Here is a 23,630-nt window from a genome sequence, read left to right on the forward strand (position 1 = left end):
TGTGTGTGTGTGTGTGTGTGTGTGTGTGTGTGTGTGTGTGTGTGCTTTTTTTTATGTATGTACGTTTTATAGTGTTTTATAGTGTCACCATTATATTGGCTTCAGGTTCACTAGACCAGGTTCTCGACACCGGGAAGAGGTTGCTGGATGGGCACAGGGGGTTCAGTGGTGCCGGCCTGCTGAGCAAGCTGTAGGACGGGCATGTTGCAAAGGGGGCACACTTTCCTCACCTCCAGCCATTTGATGAGGCATCTGGGAAAATATGGAGAGGAGGGCGTGAAGGTCTGGTGACCTGGAGTTTATTCCATCTGATTTTGAGGGAGGATTACATTGCTGACTGGTCACCAGTCAATCAAATATCGACCAAAAAATATCCATTCACATTAAGGCTGAAAGATTATGAAAATAAACTACCATATTTTCTGTACTATAAGGCGCACCTCAAAGATTTTTTTCTTTCAAAAGCTGACCCTACGCCTCCTGCTTTATATATGGAAAATGTCATGCATTGAAGGTGCCCCTTATAATGTGGCACACCTTATCTATGAAAAAAGGTTTTTAAATATGTAATTCGTTGAAGGTGACCCTTATATTCCAGAAAATACGGTAATTGTTTTTTTGTCACTTTTATTACGATTCTTTTTTCAAGGTAAGTCTTCTTCCCATGCCTTTTTTTTGTTTTTAACAAACACAAGCAATGCATTCATCTGTTTTACAATAACTAATACCATATTTACCACAGAATCAGAATCATCTTTATTGCCAAGTATGTCGAACACACAAGGAATTTGTCTGCGGTAGAACAGGCTGCATCATAGGAAAAATTGAGGCACTATACAGTTCTATTTGGGTTACTGTTTATAGAGTTAATGGGTTGGAGGAAGAAGCTGTGATGAATAAAATGAAGGCAGATGAACCATGAATTCATATGAAAGATACTTTTTTACCGGGTAAGATGTTATTCGCCGGATTATGTGTGATCAAATTTCTTGAATAGGTCTATGAAAATGCAATTTATTTCCAAGTTATCAACCTGGACAACTTTGAGACAAATCTCACAATAATAAAAGGTGTAATTTTTTTTCAAATAAAAACACATCCAGTGAACCTTTTTATGTGCAGCAATGTTTCAAGATGGTTGGAAAACAACTGAAAGTAGTCATTTGTTGAATTTGGAGAGTTTTGAGGTTATATTTGCAGAACCTTCATTTGAATCAAAAACAACCAAACAGGTCAAGTTACATTTTAACACAGGAGGTCTTGTTTAATTAGCGGCCAAGTAAGTCATGCAGCCAATGAACTCTGAGTTTTTTGTTGCAGATTCTCTGATTTGAGTGTCTTTGGAGGATGTCAGGAATAAAGTTTCCTTCCCCGAGCTGCTGTTTGGAAACGTTTATTGAGTAAATCTCAATAGATTTGGCAGCTCTCTGAGGCTCTTTTCAAGGCACGCACTCACCCACACACACGCTTACAGTAAGTGGTGATCATTCTGGAAGCAAGTGACGAGAAACTAGGCCAGAGGGGTGTCATGCTGATATCAACAACTCAGTTGAAAGGGCGCAGGCTGTGTATATGTGGGGCAAAGTTAGCTCGGTCAAGTGGTCGTGGACTCTGCAGAGTTCGCTGACACATTTCTCTGTCAAAGTTAGAATTTGCAAGAGAAACATACCTGAACCATTCACTTGCTTATCCCTCCATGGGTTATTTCTGAATGATTTATCTATCTATTTATTTATCTATTTATTTATTTACCTTTGTCTTTATGTATTTATTCATTTATTTGTTTATTTGTTTATTCATTTATTGATTTGTTTATTTTCCAATATATTTATGTATTTAATGATTTTTTTGCCAATTTATTATCTATTTGCCAATGTATTTATTTATTTGTCCGTCTATTTATGTATTTATTTATCGATTTATTTAATTATTTATTCATTCATTCGTGTATGTATGTCTTTTTATCCATCTATTTTCATTTATTCTTTTATTTATTGATGTGTTTATCTATTTGCCAATTTATTGATGTATTTAATCATTTATTTGCCAATTTATCATGTATTTACCAATCTATGTATTTATGCATTTATAATAATTTTTATTCGTAATAATAATAAATTTATAATACTACTTAATATTTAATAATAGGCATTTATAGTAATAATAATAATAATACATTTTATTTGAAGCGCCTTTCAAAGCTCTCAAGGACTTTACAGTCACAGACAAGCATAGATACAATGATAAATAAAATACAATTATAAATAGAATACAATAAATAAAATACAATTATAAATAGAAACAAGAGATAGAGCTACACAGAAAATGCAATTTATGTATTCATGTATTTATTTTTCAATCTATTTATTTATGAGGCAATCCATTCATTCATTCATTCATTCATTCATTTATTGATGTTTTTATCTATTTGCCAATTTATTTATGTATCTATTTATGTATTTATCAATCTATTTATTAACTAATCTATTCATTCATTCATTCATGTATCTTTTTATCTATTTATTCGTTTATTCATTTCTTTATTGATGTGTTTATTTATTTGCCAATTTATTTATGCATTTAATTATGTATTTGCCAATTTATTTATTTATTATTTTCCAATCCATTCATTCATTTTCTCATTTACTCATAATTTATTTATTCATTTATTTATTTACCTCGAGGCAGATGACTAATTTCCGGGACTATTTTAACTTAATCTCAAAATCCGTGTGTGCATTCGCATGAAAAATCAACAGAGCGTTGCACTTACTTCCTATGAAATGCATGTTTGCACGGACAAATCCCCAGCTCGTCTTTCTGCTTGAACTCCTCCAAGCAAACCGCGCATATCTGCAAGACAACAAGAGAGGAGACTATTTGTGATTTTTTTTTTCTTTTTACCAAAATTTCTGGCAGACATCAAACAGCTTTGCGCTCTCCGGTTTGGCCGGATGAAATAAGAACAAGTCACAGCACCACTGCGCGATGTGAATTCTTGACAAAAAATGCAAACAAACTGTGCGGATAATCTAAATATGTAAACTGATTCTCCTGGAAAATATGGACTGTACTATACCACCACTGTTTGTATGTGTGAGTGTGCATATTGCTTGCAGCATCACATGACATTGTCAGATGCCTTCTCTCTATTTGCAAGAACACAAACAACAAACTCCTGACGTTTGTTGTGACACAACAATATGTAAATTGGTCTCCGTCATGACCTGGGGGAAGATGAACAAGAAATGCTTCGAGTGAGAACACTTTTGGCTGTATCCAACGTGTTATTTCCACAAGAATTGTTGGTATAGTTCAATAGATAGACTCCCTTTTGCCAATTCGGGGGGAAAATGGGCCATAGGTCTCATGATGTCAGTTCATACATAAAGGGATCCATCTATCTCCAACTTAGTCGTTAAACTGGTGGATTTATGGGAAGTAAAATAATGAGAATGTTCTTTTGGCGGGTTGAACAATTGTGGTCAATACAGCACTAAAGATGCGCTTGGATGATATGATAAGAATTGACTCTTGTATTCAAAAAATATTGCTGTCTTGAAATGATGTGTAATGGTCTCTCTGTTGAAAAGCTATTCAGTGCATGGTGATATTGTGACATGTACAGGATGTTAGCTCCCCCCTCCCGACAAAAAAACAACACATTTTGACAGCAAAGTAATCAAAGATGATGAAGAAAGGCAAGAACTGACCTCATGCAGATTTAACTCTTTCACCTTTTCCTTCTGAATGACCTTGAAAGGAATATCGAAGGGAAAAAAAGCATTAGACACGCTAGCATTGCATAAAAACGTAATTTTTAAAGACTAGAATGAGGGGACAAATAAATATGTTTTGTATTAATAATTGCCCCAAATCAAAGTGAGCTTTACCTCAGGCAAGCAACAGATTTTGCATTTAAAGGTGTTACTAATTCATCTTTGAAGAACTGATTCTTCCAATAATTAGCGTATTTTCCGAATTGTAAGGCGCCACGAGAACCCTTATATTTTCTCAAAAGAATTCAGTGGACCTTATACTGTATATACCTTATCAATATTGTGTTAGCTTTCACATAGGGTTTTTGTCGTTTTCACTTGAATTTCAGGACCCACAGAATATTGAATTTTAGGACTACAAAAAATTCAATCCAGCGTTAAACCTTAGACTGTCTTCTTTCATCAGAAAAAAAATGTAAATTCTCAAGTTATATGGGTCTGGAGTTATCTGAGCTTGAAATGAGGGCGGATGTACAAAATACAATACGATAGGTACATATTGATTTATATAGCGCTTTCACAAGAGCTGAAGCGCTAACATGAACAAAAGGGAAATGCTGCCAACTCATAGAAAGGAAAAACATTTCCAGAAGTCTGACCAGCGCTGTATCGGCACCTCCCTCAAGCAAAATCACCACCCGAACAAATTCGGGAATGACTCTGTCATATTTTCAATTCCCGAACAAATGCGTGAATGGCAGTGAATTAGTTTATTGCCACACATCCATTGGTGCAGCATTCCGCAACCGTCATGTAACTAGAGTGGTCTCTGCGATTTATATCAGAATCAGAATCAGAATCAGAATCATCTTTATTGCCAAGTATGTAGAACACACAAGGAATTTGTTTCCGGTAGAACACGCTGTATCGTCTAGTATCGTTGTCAAAAAAAAAAACAACTGCTAAGTGGCACTATACAGTTCCATTTTGGCTACTGTTGAAAGAGTTCAAAGAGTTAATGGCTTGGGGGAAGAAGAAGAAGATATGCATACTATTTGAGATTTTCAAAAATTAGAGCCTATTTTATGGCCTTTCTCACAGAAAGCTGTCATTCTCGCCCTTTATCCTCACAAATATTGGCAGACAGCTGTGTGTACTCTTTTCAGATGAGTGCATTTCTTACTTGTTTGTATGCATAGAGCTCTTTGTGCGCCTGGTGCCGCAACCTGGGTAGACGTAAAGACAAAAAACATCTTTCCGATGAGCAAGTGACCTCCACATTCATCACATCATGACTACACACATCATTCAGAGATCCTGGAGGAAAGGAAGAGTGGAACAGAAAGAAAAAAACAAACAAACAAACAAACATACTTGAATAGCACTTCGTGTCAAATTCGCTTGACATTAATAAGCTATGCAGATATCAGATGATAGCAAGATATAAGAGGTGCCACATTTTGAGATCACATGACTGTGAGAGGGCATTTGAGGCGGTTGCTTGTGTTGGGTTGGTCCTACTTGACTGCCTTTGCGGTCATGAGACTCATCACCGAATCATTGGAGATAGATTAATCAATAACAGGTTAAGTGAAACCATAACTACTGATCTCTGAGATCTGAAAAAGCATTCAAAGCAGTTGTGTGTTATGATTCTATTTTTTTGATGGTTTCACAAAAAAAAAAATAATAATAATAAAATAAAAAAGGAACACATTCAAGGCCGGACCTCTCGATGTTGGCAATGTCATAAACATTGCCAAATGAAAATACCTGAGTGACGAAAGATACACAAAAATGTATATGTAGAACTTAAAAGGAACAGCTAGCCAACGAGAGTGACAACAAACATGGAGGACAAAAAGGGGGAGGGCTGAGCGAGAAAAACAAAAAGAGAAATTCGTAGGTTTGTAAGATTTACCTCCATTACAAGTAACCTTAACCTCTCGCAGCAGAGTGAGAGGGATCTGTAAAACAAGCAGCACAGTCTAGGAGAGAAACTGACATTTAAAAAAAAAAAAAAAAAAAACGGTCAGCAGGTAAAGATGCAGAGACTCCCAAGAGAAGAGACAGAATATAATTTATCATATTTAAAAGTTTCATGCTGTTGTATGCTTAGTTGGCTGAACACAAGGCCCACAATGCAAGCACACAAAATCTGGGGTCAATCTGAGGTGAACAGACACAGTCTGTTAAACTGTCCTCCTCAGGTAGGAGATCTGGCCTTGGGCGGAAGGGAGGACTTGAAAAACTCTTGCACATGAAGAGCTTATTAGCCCGGTTAGAAATCTATCAGTTCACGGAAAGACAACCCATTAAAATGTCTATGTTCTGTTGGTTTATGGATGTTGGTGCTTGACATCCAGGAGTGTGGTATTCAAATCAAGAAGACTATGCTTTACTCATGAATCACTTAAAAGGACAACCGACATCTCCGGACAAGTTGTGTACATAATTTGTAAAATGGCTTCAAATGACTTCTACTGAGCGTATTTTACAAAGATTCCACCGCATATAGCTATATTTTACGTTTTAAGACTCGCGCTGAATATTCCGGAAGTCTTGTTTTTGAGTTGGTGACGAGTCCACACCCTACGTCACTTAAGGAACGCCCCTGACCGAAAAAAAGGACACATTGTAGCAGTCCTTCCATCACGTCAATGCATTTTGCTGTACTTGTTTGGTCTGAAAACGTCGTGTTGCACCAAAAAGAGGCAGAAGAGGGCGACAAAGCTCCGTGTAAGGAAGTAATCAGCCTGTGTTTTTTGGTGATACATTTCCCCCCTATTGCCTCAAAATGGCCCGGAATAAACTCTTTAATCGATTGCAAACATGTATGCTTTCCTCTTCAGAACTATTTGAATCATATTCAGAACTGGATGAGTAACAGGAAAGCATATTCTCCGAATCTGAAGCCATTGTTTTGATTCTCCAGCAAGGCAAGACGTCTTGGGCTGACACCCCGAAGAAGGGGGCGGGACCTTCTGAAACTGGCCACGTCCGGGTTCATTTTTTTTTTGCAGATTTTGGACACTTTAAGTCATTTTTATTGGTGTTTTGCATTTAACTAAACATATCATACTGCGTGTTTTGGGTATTTTAGATGTTATAAAACATTTTTCTGATGTCGGTTAGGAAACAAAAAAGTGATGTCGGTTGTCCTTTAAATTTGCATATACAGTGATACCTCGGTTTTCGAGCGCTTTGGCTAACAAACCCCACCACAGGGTCATGTTCTGCCGAAGAGGACTCAAAACAAAATTACGGTAGAGCAGAAGAAGGAGATGATCAAGAAATACGAACAAGGTGTGTGTTTGTGTGACTTAGCGTCCCAGTACGCTAAGTAGACCATTGCTACGTGTGGCTATGGGTATTTCTGTGTTGTTTAAGCAACGGTCTCAGGCAATAGAAGAGGTTGAAAATTTCTGTTGATTTGAATTAACGAAAAGCAGCTCTCAGGGGACTGTGTTAGTGAGGATATTATCACAGAGAAAGCATGGCAACTTCACTCAGATATCATCAACGGCCAACACAAAGGTAAATAAAACGACTTTATTATACAGTACAGTTTATGTATTTAATTACAGTACTAAATAAACACGTTTATTATACATAAAATAATGTAGATTTTGTGTAGTTTTAAGGCTTATTTAGTCGATATTTATGTTTTATGGAGACCTGGAAAAGGATTATTTTTATGTGAAATGGTTTCCTATAGGAAATTAATGTTTGGAAGACACACTTTTTGCCTTACACACACTTTCTGGGAATCAATTTAGTTCGTAAACTGAGGTATCACTGTACTCTCAAAAATAGCTTGGCTATTGGCTGCAGAAGTTGGGCGTCGGTCACGAATGGCTTCGTCCCCTGCCCGCGGTAGAAAAAAACCTTCCTGTGTTCGAGCCTTTGTTCACAGTGTCCGAGCGAACATCTTTAACACATTCCCACGGGATGCACATTTTGTAATTATACTTTGAAAGATATCACAGGTCTATTTCATTTTTTTCCCCAATAACTGATTGGAAGGAATTACATAATTGTCAATAATTTGTTGTTGTATGACAAGGAAAGAACAATGTACACTGAACTGAACTGAACGTGTACTGCTGAGGTTCAGCTATGATGACGTGTTTTGGTTCAATATGCTGTTATGTTGCACTATAATGCCATTTATGATTTTTATTTCAATTCACGGGAGCAGAGATGAGCAGTCCTGCTTGCTATAGCATGGCTGGTTTTACCCCTTGCTTTTGAATTTGTGTGTGACCAGTGTGACCGTAATCCAAGCAAATGAGACGATTAATTAAGAATATGTATATATATATTGGTCTGTTTCAACAAATTGCAGGATGTTGTAAGTATGTACAATACAATAAAATACATATTGATTTATCTCGCGCTTTAACAACAGTTGAAGCACTTAACAAGGACAACTATCATATTTAGGAACGATGAGTAACTAAGAGCAGCATTGCATTCAGTGAAAAAAAATAACTTTGGGAGACTGCATTTTTAGATGCTTCGAAGTGAGCAAAAATGCAATTTTTGTTTGCATTTGAAAAATCTCTTTTTTGTAATCATGATACCACATAAAAATCACATGGTATACTTTTGAGGTTCAATTAGAATAGTCTGTGGCAGCGGGACACACTTGTCTTGTCCAATGTGTGTGTATGTGTATATTTATTTATTTTTTCTTCTTTTGTACATATTTTCACCCAGGAGGACATTTTCATCAGTATCTTATATCACACACGCTTTTTTTAACACTGGACCACACCCATGATTTTTAAAATGCAAACAATAGGTTTTGATGGTTATATTTTAGTATCACTTTCAATTCAGATTCATATCTTCACGATTAAAAAAAATCTCTAAACTGTGCTGTTGAAATCATTTACATCTACAAACACAATGAATACAATGCCATTAAAATAAACACACAAATAAATAAATAAACAAATGAACAAATACATACATAAACAAACATACAAACAAACAAATAAATATATAAATACACACAGGACTCAGACCGTATTTGCAGCATGGTTGCTGCATTGGCTAACATTCTCTTGAGATTGAGAAAAGTTATTGGACATTGTTTCAGATTTCATATCAATTAGTTATGTACAAAGTTGTACAACACACTTTTCTATTGCACTAGAAAAAAAAAACAGCAGTAAAATATGGAGTTGACCGGATCCCTCCAAAAAATATGTCGAAATATTTATGGAGATGGCTGGCCTTGCGGTTGCCAGGGTTGACTGTTTTGTAATATTTGCTCTACTAAAAATACATTTCAAGTTCTATTCTCATAGATAGGCTCACATACTCTCAGTTCAAAAACTGACATATTTTCATTGAAGGGCAATGCTAGTTAAGCGTGTATGGCCATTTGACACCCCCGGCAGAATGAGGGTGTTTTTTTTTTTTACAGTGGGCAGGCAGACATTTTTTATGCTTAGTTTATATGCAAATTTCCCCATTGGGGGACTATTAAAGGCTTTCTGATTTTGATTCTGATATGTATGGTCAATGTCACCGTATTATTTTCATCCACTTTAATATATTTTGAAAAGCACAACTATAGGTGTGGTGTGTTCGATTGGCAGTCTCAAATCACACCTAGTCAACTTTCCCTAATCTGCAAATGGAGATCTTGCAGTTTTTATAAACGTACTTTGCGCTTTCTGATCTCCTGCATTATTGAGTTCCATGAAGTCGACCGAGAGGCTCTACTGAGCCACATTTAAAGGGAATGAGAGGATCCCCTTGAACTGGCTGGGAATCAAGTCAGCTGTGTACACACCCACAATGGCATAAACAGCCATCTCTCCATGCACGCATCCTTGAAATTACTTTATTAGTTCGACTATAGATTTTTGGAAAATATGAATATATAAATGTATATATATATTTAAATGTATTCCATTGTGCAATGGAATGAGGCCATGTAGGATACAGTCCAAATGTCCAGTTGAACTCATCAAGCTAAAATTGTGTAATTGTGCTTACCTTATTAAGTAACAGCAGAAGAGGAGACTGAGGATGAAGACAAAGATGGCTGTCCCAAACACAACAATGTAAATATTAAGAGGCAGGTTCTGGAACCCTATATTTGGCATCCTGAAACTGTAGTGTGAAGAATCGGAGCTCATGGATGTTCTGGAAAGCAAGAAAGACCACAATCAGACGTCTCATCAAACACACTGCCTACACGCCCACCAACAAATCAAAAATGAAAACATGAGGTAGAATGAGAAGGTCACAGAAATGAGTTTTACTTTCAAAATGACTAGCTCAATTCTCACCACAGGGTGTTTGTACAGTAAGCAGTTAATGGTGCTTTCATTCTTTTATTTCAGTCGTCATTTTACAAGAGAACCGACAGACATAACAATCAGTCAATCTAACACCTTTATTTTGGGTTATTGACTATGGTTAACCACACACAGACATCCATGCATCCGTCTCGCCAATCAATCGCAAAGCACACGGAAACAACCATCCAAAATCACACTCACAACTCGGGACAATTTGGAGGAAACCGGACCACCCAAAGAAAACCCACACAGGGTCCAAAGAGAACATACAAACTCATAACCCCTCTGGACTGTGGGGGTTGACACCAGTGACGTGCGGTGAGGTTCATGGCTGGTGAGGCACTGACGTCATCACAGTCAGATTTACAAACATGAACTCTACAGAGTAGCTTATTCACCATTTGATTGGCAACAGTTAACGTGTTTTGTTTAAAATGTCCTGTCAGCATTCTTGATATAAACTGTAGCATCGAAAAAAAGAATTAAAAAACGTTATTATCGTGTTACCTTTACTTATAAATGAAGTCCATGCGCCGCTCCTTCTGAAGAAAGGCATCGATACTTTCTTTGGATTGGATTGGATTGGATATGCCTTTATTAGTCTCACAGTGGAGAAACCTTTGTACCTTTGTGTTTGAAACTTTGTAGAAGCCTTCCTTATCTTTCTCTCCATTTCTTTCAATTTAGATATGTAATCCTCCATTCTGAAAATAAGGCCAAGCAACACGAAAAAATGACTGGATGGTTGCACTTAACTAGCTGTTTACTGTAGCTTGCTGTCACTAATTCTATTCTTCTATTCTGCAGCCGAGGAGGCGCAAGAAGAATCTCTGTAATCATCAGCGCCCCCTGTCATGAGGCAGGAGAACTGTGTGCCTCACCTATGCACACAGTTTTGATAAAAATAAAATAAAATAAACGCCGAAGTACAGTGTTTATAATGTAACGTGACTCTCCATTATATATACCAGCTAAACTAGCAATTTATTTCATATACTAAAAGTGTTTGAACACTTGAATAGCGATATGCAGAGGGACGGCAATGCGTTCTCACTGCAGAGCAAGCCAGCACAGTTAGCATAGTCATTGCGCAATCCATGGTGAGGCTCAGCCGGCTGCTGCCTCACCACTTGTCTCTACTTTTTTGAGAAATAATTCAACAATGGTGAAGTTAAATGGAAAAGAACTTTAAAGTACAATTAACTAAATAAATATAACTGTTTAATTTATTTTTTTCATTTGATATTTCTATGACAGGTGAGGCACGGCCTCACCTGCCTTCCCTGACTGCACGTCACTGGTTGACACGCTAACCACAGGACCACCAGGCCGCCTCACACACACAGACACACACAGCTAATTGTATATGTCAACAGAAAGCACAGCAAGTGAACAGAATTACACATATTTAAACTTAACACAACATGAATAATAAATGAATGACACCCTGGAGGGAAGAATATTTTATTCAGAGGCTAAAGTGATGCTTAGTTTACCCACACACAAACCAACATGAGCCATTAAAGTTGGGCAGAACAACAATGAGTGGTTGTAGTCAAGCAAGGGGCTCTTCCAGAATCCCGGAGAGGGACATGACTGGACATGTCTAGAAGAAGGAGGCCCACAGCCCAAGAATAAATAACCTTTACTCCTTGTGGAAGTGAGAAAAGACACACCCCATTTGCCAACATAACAGAGGGAGGTTTTGTCAGGTTACCTGCCTGTACAGTAAAGTTAGAATTTATCTGCCAGAACGTGCCTATAACTTCCTGTACACATTGCCTAAAAACATGGTACACATTTCTTTTGTATCAAATTGCATCCTCTGCTATCCTGATTTCCATTTCTCAAAATGGACATGTCAATGGTAGTTAAGTGTTACAATCGATGAAAAGTGGCTGCCGCTGTTCACCCACAGAAAAACTGATCCTGTGACTGTAGGCAATGTGTCCCTGGAGCGGACACATTTGTGCACATCGTCTGGCAGTGGGTGAGTTAATTTTAGACGATGTATTCTTCTGGGGGGAAAAAAATTAATAGATCTAGTTTTAAGACCAAAAATATAATACAGTGATACCTCCGTTTACGAACCCCTTGGCTTACAACCTTTTCGGTTTACGAACGTTTAATTTATGAAAATTTTACCTTGGCATACGAACTTTACCTTGGCATACAAACTTTTTTCGTACACAGAGCTGGCTCAATGAGTGATGTGTCGTTCGCGAACGAGCCAGTTCTTCTAACCACAAAATGGCAGCCGACTGTTTTTGTCCTCTGTTCCCCGCACCCAGTCTTCGATTAAAGCCACGTGATTGGTCAAGAACGCAGCAGTGAGGGGAGGTGGTTTAAACATTAAAGAGACAGGCAGACGACAGAGAGTTTCAATTTTGACTGCAAGGTTAAAATATTCCATCAATCAGGCTGCACAAATAACCGGCACAAGCCATCTGTACACTTGATGCAAAAAGCTATCAACACAGCTAAACAGAACACAATTGATGAGGAACTAGATAAAATTATCACAAAGAAAGCACCTACAAGGGACCATTCCTCAAGATGGTGAAAGAAGAAGGCTACGTTCCTCATCAAGTGTTTACTGCTGATAAAACCGGCCACTCCATTCCATCAAGCCATCAACGACCATCACAAAGGTAAATAAAATGACTTTATTATACAGTACAGCTTATTTCTTTAATTATAATACCATAGCACATTTATTATACATAAAATAAGGTATATTTTGTGTAGTGTTAAGGTTTAGAAAATTACAAAGTAGAAATTATGTTTTATGGGGACCTAGGAACGGATTATTCTCATTTTAATGGTTTCCTATGGGAAATTAATTTTTGTGATACACACTTTTCTCCTTACACACTGTCTGGGAACCAATTAAGTTCGTAAGCCAATGTATCACTGTATTTGCTTGTAACGTGTGTGTGGATGCTTTGGGAATTTCTGCATTGACCGCAGCCAATGAAGTAAACCCAAGAGGTTCGCTGGCGAAAGGAGATGAGGAAATGTAAACACAGTCAGGCCAGTGAACTTCGAAACTGTGGCTCTCCTCAAATTACTGGGGTGAGAATTCTTTCGCAAATCATTAGTTGCTATTCCTAGAAAACCGGGTCAATGTGTTCAGAGGGCAAAGCAGGAGAATCGTGGACAAAGTTACAACTAAAATAGAGTCTGAGACCGCAAAATGGTCAAATGCCAACCCTGGAAGAAATTGTCTGTAAAATGGCCTGGAAAAATTTGGACACTATCAATTTGTGTTTCATTTGGAAGCATGGATTGTAAAAAAAATAGATGGATATATATGAAGAAAAGGGAAGACTTTGCAGGGCCCTAGACAGTGCATTTATCTTTTGACTTTTCTGCCTCGGCTTTGCTACATTTATAGACTCCGTGGCAGACCTAAAACCTGTTGGACTTTTCTGAACAACCCCCCCCCCCCTCTCCCTTGTCTAGATACAGCCACTGGCAGCTGAATTTTCTTGTGAGCCCAAACATCACCTGACACGTTTTGGGTCTGAAAAATACAAAAAAGACAACCAAGCTACATTTCCTGTTCTTTGTTTGCCATTGACAGTCCGTTACTTCGTTCAGTCGGTCGGCTAATTGTTCATTTTTCTGTGATCATAAAACAGGCCAACGAGACAAACACCATTTTGGATTGGATTGGATTTACTTTTCTCGCAGCGGAGAAATTTACATTTTCACAATATTTCAATAAGGAAGTAGAAAAACAAAATACAGGGGCTGCTGGAATGGCAGCCACTCTCGCAGTGCCATCTTGAAGTCAAAAGAACAAAAAAAAAAAAACCGAAATAACAATTTTTAAGGGTGTGTCGGATATTGTGGGCTGATGCCTTCACTAAGATTAGAACAGTCTTGCGCATTGTACTGTCAATCACAGCGTGAAGGAAAGTGAAATAATGAATCATATCCAAAATGTCTCACGTACTATTGGTACACGTACTTTCGCAATTGCCGCCAGTTACTTCTGACCACGAATCAACCCACATGTTATCCTTTTACTCCCACAATCATGTGAAGCTTGACAGTATCCACGTGTCTCGTGGCCGGAAAGGGTTTTTCTCGTGGTTTGTCGCTGCCATCGTCTCCTCCGTGATTTCTACCACCTTGTGTTTCTCGCCCTCCAAATGTTTCACAATGTTACATGACTGCACTTAGACATCACTCGCATGAGATAGTGCACATGGTCATCCAACACCCGTACCACTTCTTAAGATGCCTCCGCCAAAGTTTTATTCGATTCCGAGTGTCAGAATACAGCCATTTGAGATTGAATGACGGACTGGTATCAAATTTGATAATCCAAGATCCACCCTCGCGTGACCTACTGAGTCACCAAACTGTCAGGATGACACTGTGTAAGCTCTCAGTCATACAGGAGTGGTCCAACGATGGAAAGGTTTCTTCAGCCGTCATCTTTACTACTTTGAAGGTGTCAGACGTTTCGCTCCTCATCCGAAAAGCTTAGTCAGTGAACTAAAATTTTGCTGGTATTATATATAATACGCGATAAAAAGGAGCGTCAGCGCAGAGCGCCGATGCGTATGTGGATCTGTCGTGACTTGAAATTGAAGCGGATTCTTGTGGGACAGGAGATGTGAGACAATCTCTTTTCGTCAATGGATGCTAAAGCTTCGTGTTAGCTTTCAACATTAAGCTCGTAGTAGATGTGCACATTCCACCATGACGTCCCTGATCCACTGCTGAAAAGGACACTCGATCCTCTCCTCTTTCATCTAGAACTGCTTCATGTCACAAAGAGGGTACAGTAAGTGCTGAAGAATGAATGACTGTGCCTTTGTATTGTCATATTATTTGTTATTTAGTTTTTTTTACTTCAAGATGGCGCCGCGAGAATGGCTGCCTTTTCAGCAAGTCCTGTATTTTGTTTTTCGACTTCTTTCTTTCCTAAGTTTGCTGCTGCGTTACTTCCGGGGAGTGTGAACGCTGGCGAGAATGGCTGCCGCTGCGCACAAAAAACTAAAATAAAATAAAATAAACGTTCTCATCCTGTGACTGTAAAGTGTCCTAGAGAGTTTTGAAAGGCGCTTAGAAATAAAATGTATTATTATTATTATTATTATTATTATTATTATTCTAAAACCTCAAACACGATGACCGCAAGGACAAAAGGCTCCCCCAAGACTGGAATTGTGACCCTTTGCTCCAAATTGATCAATCCGAATTCATGGCAAATTATCACGACAGAATAGGGAACTCCGCAGTCACGTTGGTCTCAATTAGTCATTTTCCAAAACTCCCAAATATTGATTTGTAGGAATTATCCACCAAAACACAATTACTGTTTCCAGCGACCCCAACAGCATGAAAATTCAGAAATAGTAGCTCCAAGGAGAAGTGGAAATTTCCACTCCCAGCCATGAGCGCTATGAGCTATGCGCAACTGAAACCTAATATCCCAAAGGGCAGGACTAAAGACCGGTGCCTCACAGGCAGAAGGAGGAAATATGCAGCAGGTATCGCTGTTTATTTGACATGTCCGTAATAATAGCGCAAAGTTGCTTTGGGTAGAAGGCGGTAACAAAGGGCAATTGCTAACTTTTCATTGAAAACATATTTGGCTAGCTATTGGGACGACTCATCCTACATAAATGCCAGTAAACGTTTTAATTTCAAGTTAATTCGAAGCAGATACAGTCGTGGTAGTTGATTCATTTGCCATGATTCAATTGTACGGAAACGATTGTGGGTTAATCAAACGGAGGCAATCAAACTTCTTGGCTGAGGCGAGAAGACTGAGGTCGGATTTGATAGGGCTTATCCACTGGTGAAAAGGATGCTTTTATCCTCTCCTCTTTCATCTAGAACTGCTTCATGACAACAACAAAAAGCGGGGAAAGCAAGTGCTTAAGAATGAATGAGTCTCTGTGTAATCATATTTATTTAGGTTTTTTTTTAAATTCTTTTGACTTCAAGATGGCGCCGCGAGAGTGGCTGCCTTTCCAGCAGCTCCTGTATTTTGTTTTTCTACTTCTTTCTTTCCTTTCCTCTTCCCTTCATCACTTTGCTGCTGTGAAATGTAAATATCCATATACAATTCATCACGGAATGGGTGGATTGGATTGGATTTGCCTTTATTAGTCTCACAGTGGAGAAATTTAAATTTCACAGCAGCAAAGTGATGAAAGGAATGAAAGTAGAAAAACAAAATACATGAGCTGCTGGAAAGGCAGCCACTCTCGCGGCGCCGTCTTGAAGTCAAAAGAACAAAAAAAAAACAAAATAACATAATATGACAGCATAGAGACAATATGACAAAACAAAGACACAGAGAGACATTCATTCTTCAGGACTTGCTGTACCCTCTTTGTGATGACATGAAACAGTTCTAGATGAAAGAGGAGAGGATCAAAGCGTCTTTCCACCAGTGGATCAGGGACATCATGGTGGAATGTGCACGTCGACTACAAGCTAAATGTTGAAAGCAAACACGCAGCTGTAGCATCCATTGACGAAAAGAGATTGTCTCACATCTCCTGTTCCACATAAATCTGCTTCAATTCCAAGCCGCAACAGTTGCACATACGCATCGGCGCTCTGCGCTGACGCTCCTTTCTTCTTATCGCGGGTTCCTCAAGCCATGCATCCATCCAGCCGCAGACTGTCCAACAGCACTGACCTTTCCGCTAAAGGTCTAAATTGGACAAATAATGTAGCATCACTTCAAACTACTTTTTTTTTCATGGTAATGTTTTTCGTGAAGTGAAAGTTCATCAATAATGCTCATTTTAAAAGCAAAATACGCGAACTAACTCAAGCAGGAGTGTCAAACTAATTTTTGTTCCGGGCCGCTTCGGAGTTACGCCATCTCGCGGAGGGCAGATGAAAAATCCCAGTGTTATTTATTACCCATGACAAGTTGACATTTCAGTACAGATTTCAGCAAGGATGATGGAAGTAGACAAAACTGATTTGCTCTTGCGGGTCACAAAAAGTTACGTGGCGGGCCGGATCTGGCCCCCGGGCCTTGACTTTAACACATGTGAACTAGGGTTTCTCGATTATGATAAAAATACAAATTTGCTCATAATTAATGTATTTTTTCTTGATGACAATTGCTACTTCAAAATGAAACAAAGAAAGGTCTGAATGTATAAATTAAAGTGTTGATTTCTTGATTAAACAAGCGTAGCGCATGGGGGTATATTTAACTCATTCACAGCCATTCCCAAATTTATTTGGGAATTGAAAAGCACGACATTGAAAAGTTGCCTATCCCGAATTTGTTCGGGTTTTTTCTTGCAGGGTGGTGCCGATAATGTGTTGGTCAGACCTCTGGCAATGTTTTCCTTTCCACAAGGGGGCAGCATTTGCCTTTTGTCCATGTTATTGCTTTGTTATAGCTGTATGTATTGGGATTGTATTTTGTACATCCGCCCCCATTTCAAGCTCAGATAACTCCAGACCCATATAAGTTAGGAATTAACTTTTTTTTATGAAAGAAGAGAGTCTAAGGTGTCTTACGCTGCACTGAATGTTTATGTAGACTTAAAATTTAATATTCTGTGGGTCCTGAAATTTGAGTGAAAATGACAAAAACCCTTGCACTGGAGTGGGCACATTTTTGCACATGGTCTGGCAGTGAATGAGTTAATATTCACTTATAAATTGTCATACAACTATATAACAATTTCAGTGCTCATTTTCAAATGGGTACAATTTCGACTAGATTACACCGAACTAAATTCCGACGTACCAGCTCTTGAACTAAAACGATAGCTCACGAGAGAAAATCCAACATGTGTAACAAAAAGAGGCTAACAAATAGCGAAGGAGAACCTACGCTCAAAAAGAAGCTAAATGTGCGCTTCTGCTCACCTCTCTCCCCCCCTGAGCCGTATTCTCACGGCACAGCCCACCATTCCGGTGTGGCCCCTTGTAGCGGCGCAAGATGTCACAAACAAGAGGAGCTGACACACGCAGCTGCCTCTCAGCTATTTTTTCTTTCTATTTTTTTTCTTTTTGGTGGTCCGGCGGCCTCCACATATCAACTTGCTTATCTTCCCTCATCAATTATACAAATAGTTGGTGTCACCACAAAGCATATGGATGTTTAAGTCCGCAGTTGGCCTACTTTCCTATCTCGTGGCCAGAATGCAAGGTGATGGCTCAAACTCAAATCTGTCCCTTTCGACATTTCCGTGGTTATCTGCTCGCGAGAAGGAAGGAAAAACAAATTGACAAACTTGACCACTTTTTTGTGCAACTTTCAACTGTCGTAGTAACATGAGCACTTCCAGGGGTCTCGCTCGGGGCTCATAACGTCATCGGTATTTGTGGAGAAACATTAAAAAGGAACCATAGGTCGATATAACCGGGACTATCGATATATCCGATCCTGCGCCGAACTGCATTAAACAAAAGCCGCCAAAAGAGGGCAGCCAAGCGCCATATAAGAAACGGAGCTGGCCATTAGCTCCCTTTTTTTTGGGTGAGAGATGTTCCCCCAATGTTGCCTCAAAATGGCACATATAATTCTTTAATGATTGTAAACATGTATGCTTTAATCTTCAGAACTACAGTGTATTTGAAACATATTCATAGCTGGATGTGTAACAAGAAAGCATATGATCCGAATCTGAAGCCATTGTTTGGATTCACAAGCAATGCAAGACGTCTTGGCGTGAAGTCATTTTTATTTGCATTTGAATAAAAAGTGACATCGGCTATCCTTTAATACACAGTATGGAATGTTAATAATTTTCAAAATCATCGCGCTTCAGCAGACAAAACAAGAAACATTGTTGCAAAAAACGATTGCATTCATATACAGTACAGTGGGCATGTACATAACACAACAGGGAATCGGGGTCTCGTCACCTGACCAAGTCGACCAATGGCGCGACCGATGGCGTGTCACGTGACAAAGTCGACCAATGGCGCGACCGATGGCGGCTCACGTAACAAGACACGTGACCAAGTTGACCAATGGCGCGACGGATATATCGATATAAACAACAAAAATGGCCGGCGGGGGATGAAAAGGAGCACCGTAATAACCGGATTATCGTAATAACCGGGTATCGTACTGAACGGTACTAATTATACATAAAAAGACTAGAAATGTGCAAGGGAAATGAAAATAGTATCGTAATAAGCGGTACTATCGATATAACCGATATCGATATAACGAGACTTTACTGTATGTTCGTCGTTGTATGTAGAGCATTGTGGCTTTTTTGCTGTGGACAAATTGAATTAGGGAATGGCGGAGAATGAGTTCAGTTTGACCTACTGTGCAAAAGCTTGCACAATGCAGTCTTTACCATCTGTAATAATTTATAGCCATGACCTTTCAGGAATTGAATTTATCCACAGCAAAAAAAAAAAAAAAAAAAAAAAAAAAAAATTCAATTTGTGTTCTTACGATGCATAATATTTATTAATTTCAAAATAACATTCCACTTGACCGGAACTTTTGTTTCTTCTCGTAACTTTTCGCACGGAATTGTTTTCTCGATGGTCGACTTTGCTTTTTATGAGTAGCAATATTTGTTATAATTAACATTACTGCTAGTATTTAATGCCAAAAATTCAATCTAAAATATCTCAAAATGATATTTAATAATTTTTATGTAGCCCGTACAAACTTTGTTGTATGCCGTACACATCTAAAAATGTGCAACAATTGTACAGAATATGGCAAAATACGGCCGCTTGACAGGTCTGGGATCAGCATACATGCATATGTTTTTTTCTTGTCCACACTGTGTACATCTAACCATTATCTGATCTTAGGCAATACAACTGATTTCCTGAGCTGAGTTATTTGGGATCAAACCAAATTGGCCAACAATTACTCAGTGGCGCAAGTTCAGAGGCGTATGCCATATCATTTCTGGAATGACAATATTTGACTTTGTAACATTCTGCTAAATGCCGAGATATTCAAAAAGCACGCAGGTACGTGCGTTGTTGTTGATAAAAACACGTTTTAACCCATAACACAACAAATGTTTTTGTGCCCCAAAAACATTTGTTGTGTTATGAAGAATCCAAAACTACAACTTTTGCTTTTTGGTCTTGAGTTGAGCCCACAAATGCTAATGCCGATCAACAGCCAATTTTAACCACAGAGAGGTCAATGTTTCCATTCATGGATGGATTGATGATATTTCCTGAGTGACCCCAATTTTTTTGCAGCTATTTCCGCAGCACAAAATTCTTTAGAGGAACCTTCAACATACCAAAGCAACATTTGCGGTACTCTGCTATAAACATAAGGCGCTCTGACAACAACAGCACCTTACTGAGACACTATGTGGCACCTACATGATTCATCCTCAAAATTTAATAAAACTAATAACTGCAGAGGTACAAAATAAATGAATTCATTAAAAGTGTTATTGTGACCAGGAAGCCTGCGTCCCAGTGTAACAATTTCCACTATTCCAGGTTTTTTTCACAGTAGTGCCAACCGCTATCTTATTAAAATAATTTTACCATGTCTGTTTTAAAACTAATTCATCTCCGGGGACGCATGGTGCAACATGATGCAAAAGTAAGTTGATATTGTTAAATTCATATCTTATGTGCGATGTTACACTCATCAGCAGGTGCGAGATGTCGACTTACATAATATTGTGTCCCCCTTTTTCCGCACAAGGGACACAAGCTAAAGTTCTAGCTTGATTCGTGTCCACATAAATGTTGAAAAGTGTTTGATTGACGTGATTAAAAACAAAAGGAAGTGACACAAACTGAAGAAATAATGCAGTTCATTTTTTTGGGCTTGGGTACTGAAAGGAGGTTGAAACAAGGTGACAAAAAAACAAAATAAGGTTAAAACTGCATTTATCTGCATAAACATACCAAATACACTTGCAGGTCGTGATGTCAAGCGCACTGTCTCAGCCAAATCTGATTTAATTCACTCCAATATGAACAAATGAAATGCATAAGAATTACAACCACATCCAACGTGCAAGTTGAAATTTGGCGGAATAATAGTTATTTGTAGTGCTTTACTTTACAAGTCTATAACCATACAAGTAGTATAGTGTATTTGCACCTAGGTCAGAGTGGTCTGGGGCTCTCACTCACTCAGCTGGGATTGGCTCCAGCTCACCTCTGACCCCCAATGAGGACAAGTGATTAAAAAACGGATGTATTAATAAATATGCAGGAGAGTAGAGGTTAGCATTTCTGCCTCACCAAAGTTCTAGGTTCATTTTTTAGCACAGGCCATCATGTGTGGAGTTTGTATGTCCTCTCCATGTCTTGCCTGAATTTTCTTCCACATCCCAAAAGATTACACATGCAGCTCAAAACTTTTAAATTGCCAAAGATGTGACACTCCACAATAATGTTATCACGTTTCCAACTTCTAACAACAGAACTGTGAGGCAGATGTGCTGACAATTTGTCCCCTGGTGCTGTCTTTACAGACAATATGCCAAAAACAGACAGAATTGTGTATACAGTACAACTATTGTATTGTATCCCACCATTTGGAGCAACTGTACCTAATATTGTGTCCAGTTTGTGTGTCGGTCACTGTGACATGATGATGAGAATGACATTCAGTCACGTCGACAAGAATAGAAACGAAACCGTTTGCCATTTGACCGGGACAATAACCCGCAGAGGAATGTTACACACAAGGTCACCCGTCAACGTATGCTGACATCTTTAATTAGCACTCGAGTGTGTTAGAATCTGATCGAAAAGGACGAGAGTGCCCCCGGGGCGTAGGCTCGCTTGCTAGCTCTATAAGCCCCTTGTGGTCAACATTATCTCACCAAAGCAAAAGCGTGGTTCCAAATCCACATCAACAAAAAATAACATAAAAATAATACATTTGAATCGAACAAGAATTCGAAGAGAAGAGGTGCGCGTTCTAATGATGCTTCGTGGCATCGTTTTAAAGAGCTTGGTAGCATCGCCGCTCGTTGCCAAGTGACGTTAGCTAGCTTGGAGTAATTATTATGCAAGTGAACGAGAAGAAATGTTCAACCACTCACCAAGTAGGCACGTCCCCCAAAAAACGTCGTTTCCGTCTTCTCCGAAGTCTGGAAGTTACGGTGGAACTAAATAAATAATAACTAAAAATAGAAATCCTTAACTCAAATTGACGTCGGTCGATGCTGCGGCAAGGGGGACTTCATCACCTACGCCAGCCTGTGGTGATGTTGACCGTGACTTAAAAAATAAGACTCACGCGCAGACAAAATATAGTGAATCCAAAAATAGATGAATCCGATTGGGGAGGCAGCACAATCGAGAAAAAAAGATGCATAGAATTCGAGGATGCGTTGTTCGATTTTTATATAGTCGTCTAGGTTGTGGGAGGGTGCTCCCTCAAATCCACGAGACGACGGGAATGGTAGACGAGCAGCACGATCTGCACGTAAACGCGTGTTTGTTTGTTCTTTTTTTGTAGCGTCCACCACCAACTCCACGAGTGGCTCAGTACACACGTCCTCCCCGATGCCAAAGCTTGAGAATGAGGGAGGGGGCGCGCTTTTGAAGAAGTGGACGTCGCTGTTTTAACCAGGGTGATACCAGATACCAGGGTGATACATGTCGATTCAAGTATCGATACCATCGATACTAAATCATAGTTATATCGACAGCAAAGCACTACTATAAAGTATATCCTTTACATTTGTTTCTTTTGTTTTCTAATAGGTGGGTTCCTCACACATTAACTTTTAAGTAACACCTATTCCGCTATCGACACAGCAGTGGCGGCACCGCAGGCGGTCAGGGCAACACAGGAGTCTAGTAGAAGGAAACATATGAAGATTATTGGTATATGTGTACTATTAAGGTACATGTATGTTTCTATTGAGGATATTATGTTTTATGGCATGGTGAAGAAATCTGTGTGAAACATGATATTTAATTCATTCACTGCCATTGCCGAATTTATTCGGGAATTGGAAATATGACCAAGAGCGCCATTCACGAATTTGTTGGGGTTTTTCTTGCTGAGGTGCTGACAAAACGCTGGCCAGACCTCTGACACTGTTTTTCCCTTCCACAAAGGTGCAGCATTTCCCTTTTTTCCATGTTCGCGCTTTGTTCCAGCTTCAGCAGTTGTTAAAGAGCTATGAAAAACAATATGTATGTATTGCATTGTATTTTGGACAACCACCCTCATTTAAAGCTCATATAACTCCAGACCCATATAATTTAGGGATTAACTCTTTTTTTTTCTGATGAAATAATAATAATAATAATAATAATAATAAGTCACAGATTTTTTTTTTCTGTGGGTGAGCAGCAGCCACACACACCAGTGTTCACTCAACCTGGAAGTAACTCAAATAGATAGCAAGATAGCTAAGAGTCTAAGGTTTCTTATACTGCATTGAATGTTTATGTAGTCCTAAAACTCAATATTCTGTGGGTCCTGGAATTCGAGTGACAATGACAAAAAACCCTGGCACTGGCGTGGACATATTTTTGTACATGCCTGGCAGTGAATTAGTTAATCGGACAAATGACAGAATACCATATTTTGAGAACCTTGTGTACTTCATATCGGTGATACTGCGTGCAATATTAAAATTATATTTATTGATACCAA

At 38.8% G+C, this 23,630-nt stretch overlaps 1 protein-coding gene across 1 annotated transcript; it reads right to left on the reverse strand.

Moving 5' to 3' along the window:
* On the reverse strand, positions 1-22,553 carry rnf24 (ring finger protein 24). The gene is made up of 6 exons (XM_089007025.1): positions 22,060-22,553; positions 9,735-9,884; positions 4,903-4,945; positions 3,714-3,755; positions 2,774-2,853; positions 1-252 (listed from the first exon to the last, which is right to left on the reverse strand). The coding sequence occupies exons 2-6, from the start codon at positions 9,875-9,877 to the stop codon at positions 111-113; spliced, it is 450 nt and encodes a 149-aa protein (XP_088863151.1). The 5' UTR covers positions 9,878-9,884; positions 22,060-22,553; the 3' UTR covers positions 1-110.
* Positions 22,554-23,630: the final 1,077 nt, after the last annotated feature.

Source organism: Hippocampus bargibanti, linkage group LG10 (genome assembly GCF_051943395.1).
Source record: "Hippocampus bargibanti isolate YZ-2025 linkage group LG10, ASM5194339v1, whole genome shotgun sequence".
Taxonomy (NCBI): Eukaryota; Metazoa; Chordata; class Actinopteri; order Syngnathiformes; family Syngnathidae; genus Hippocampus; species Hippocampus bargibanti.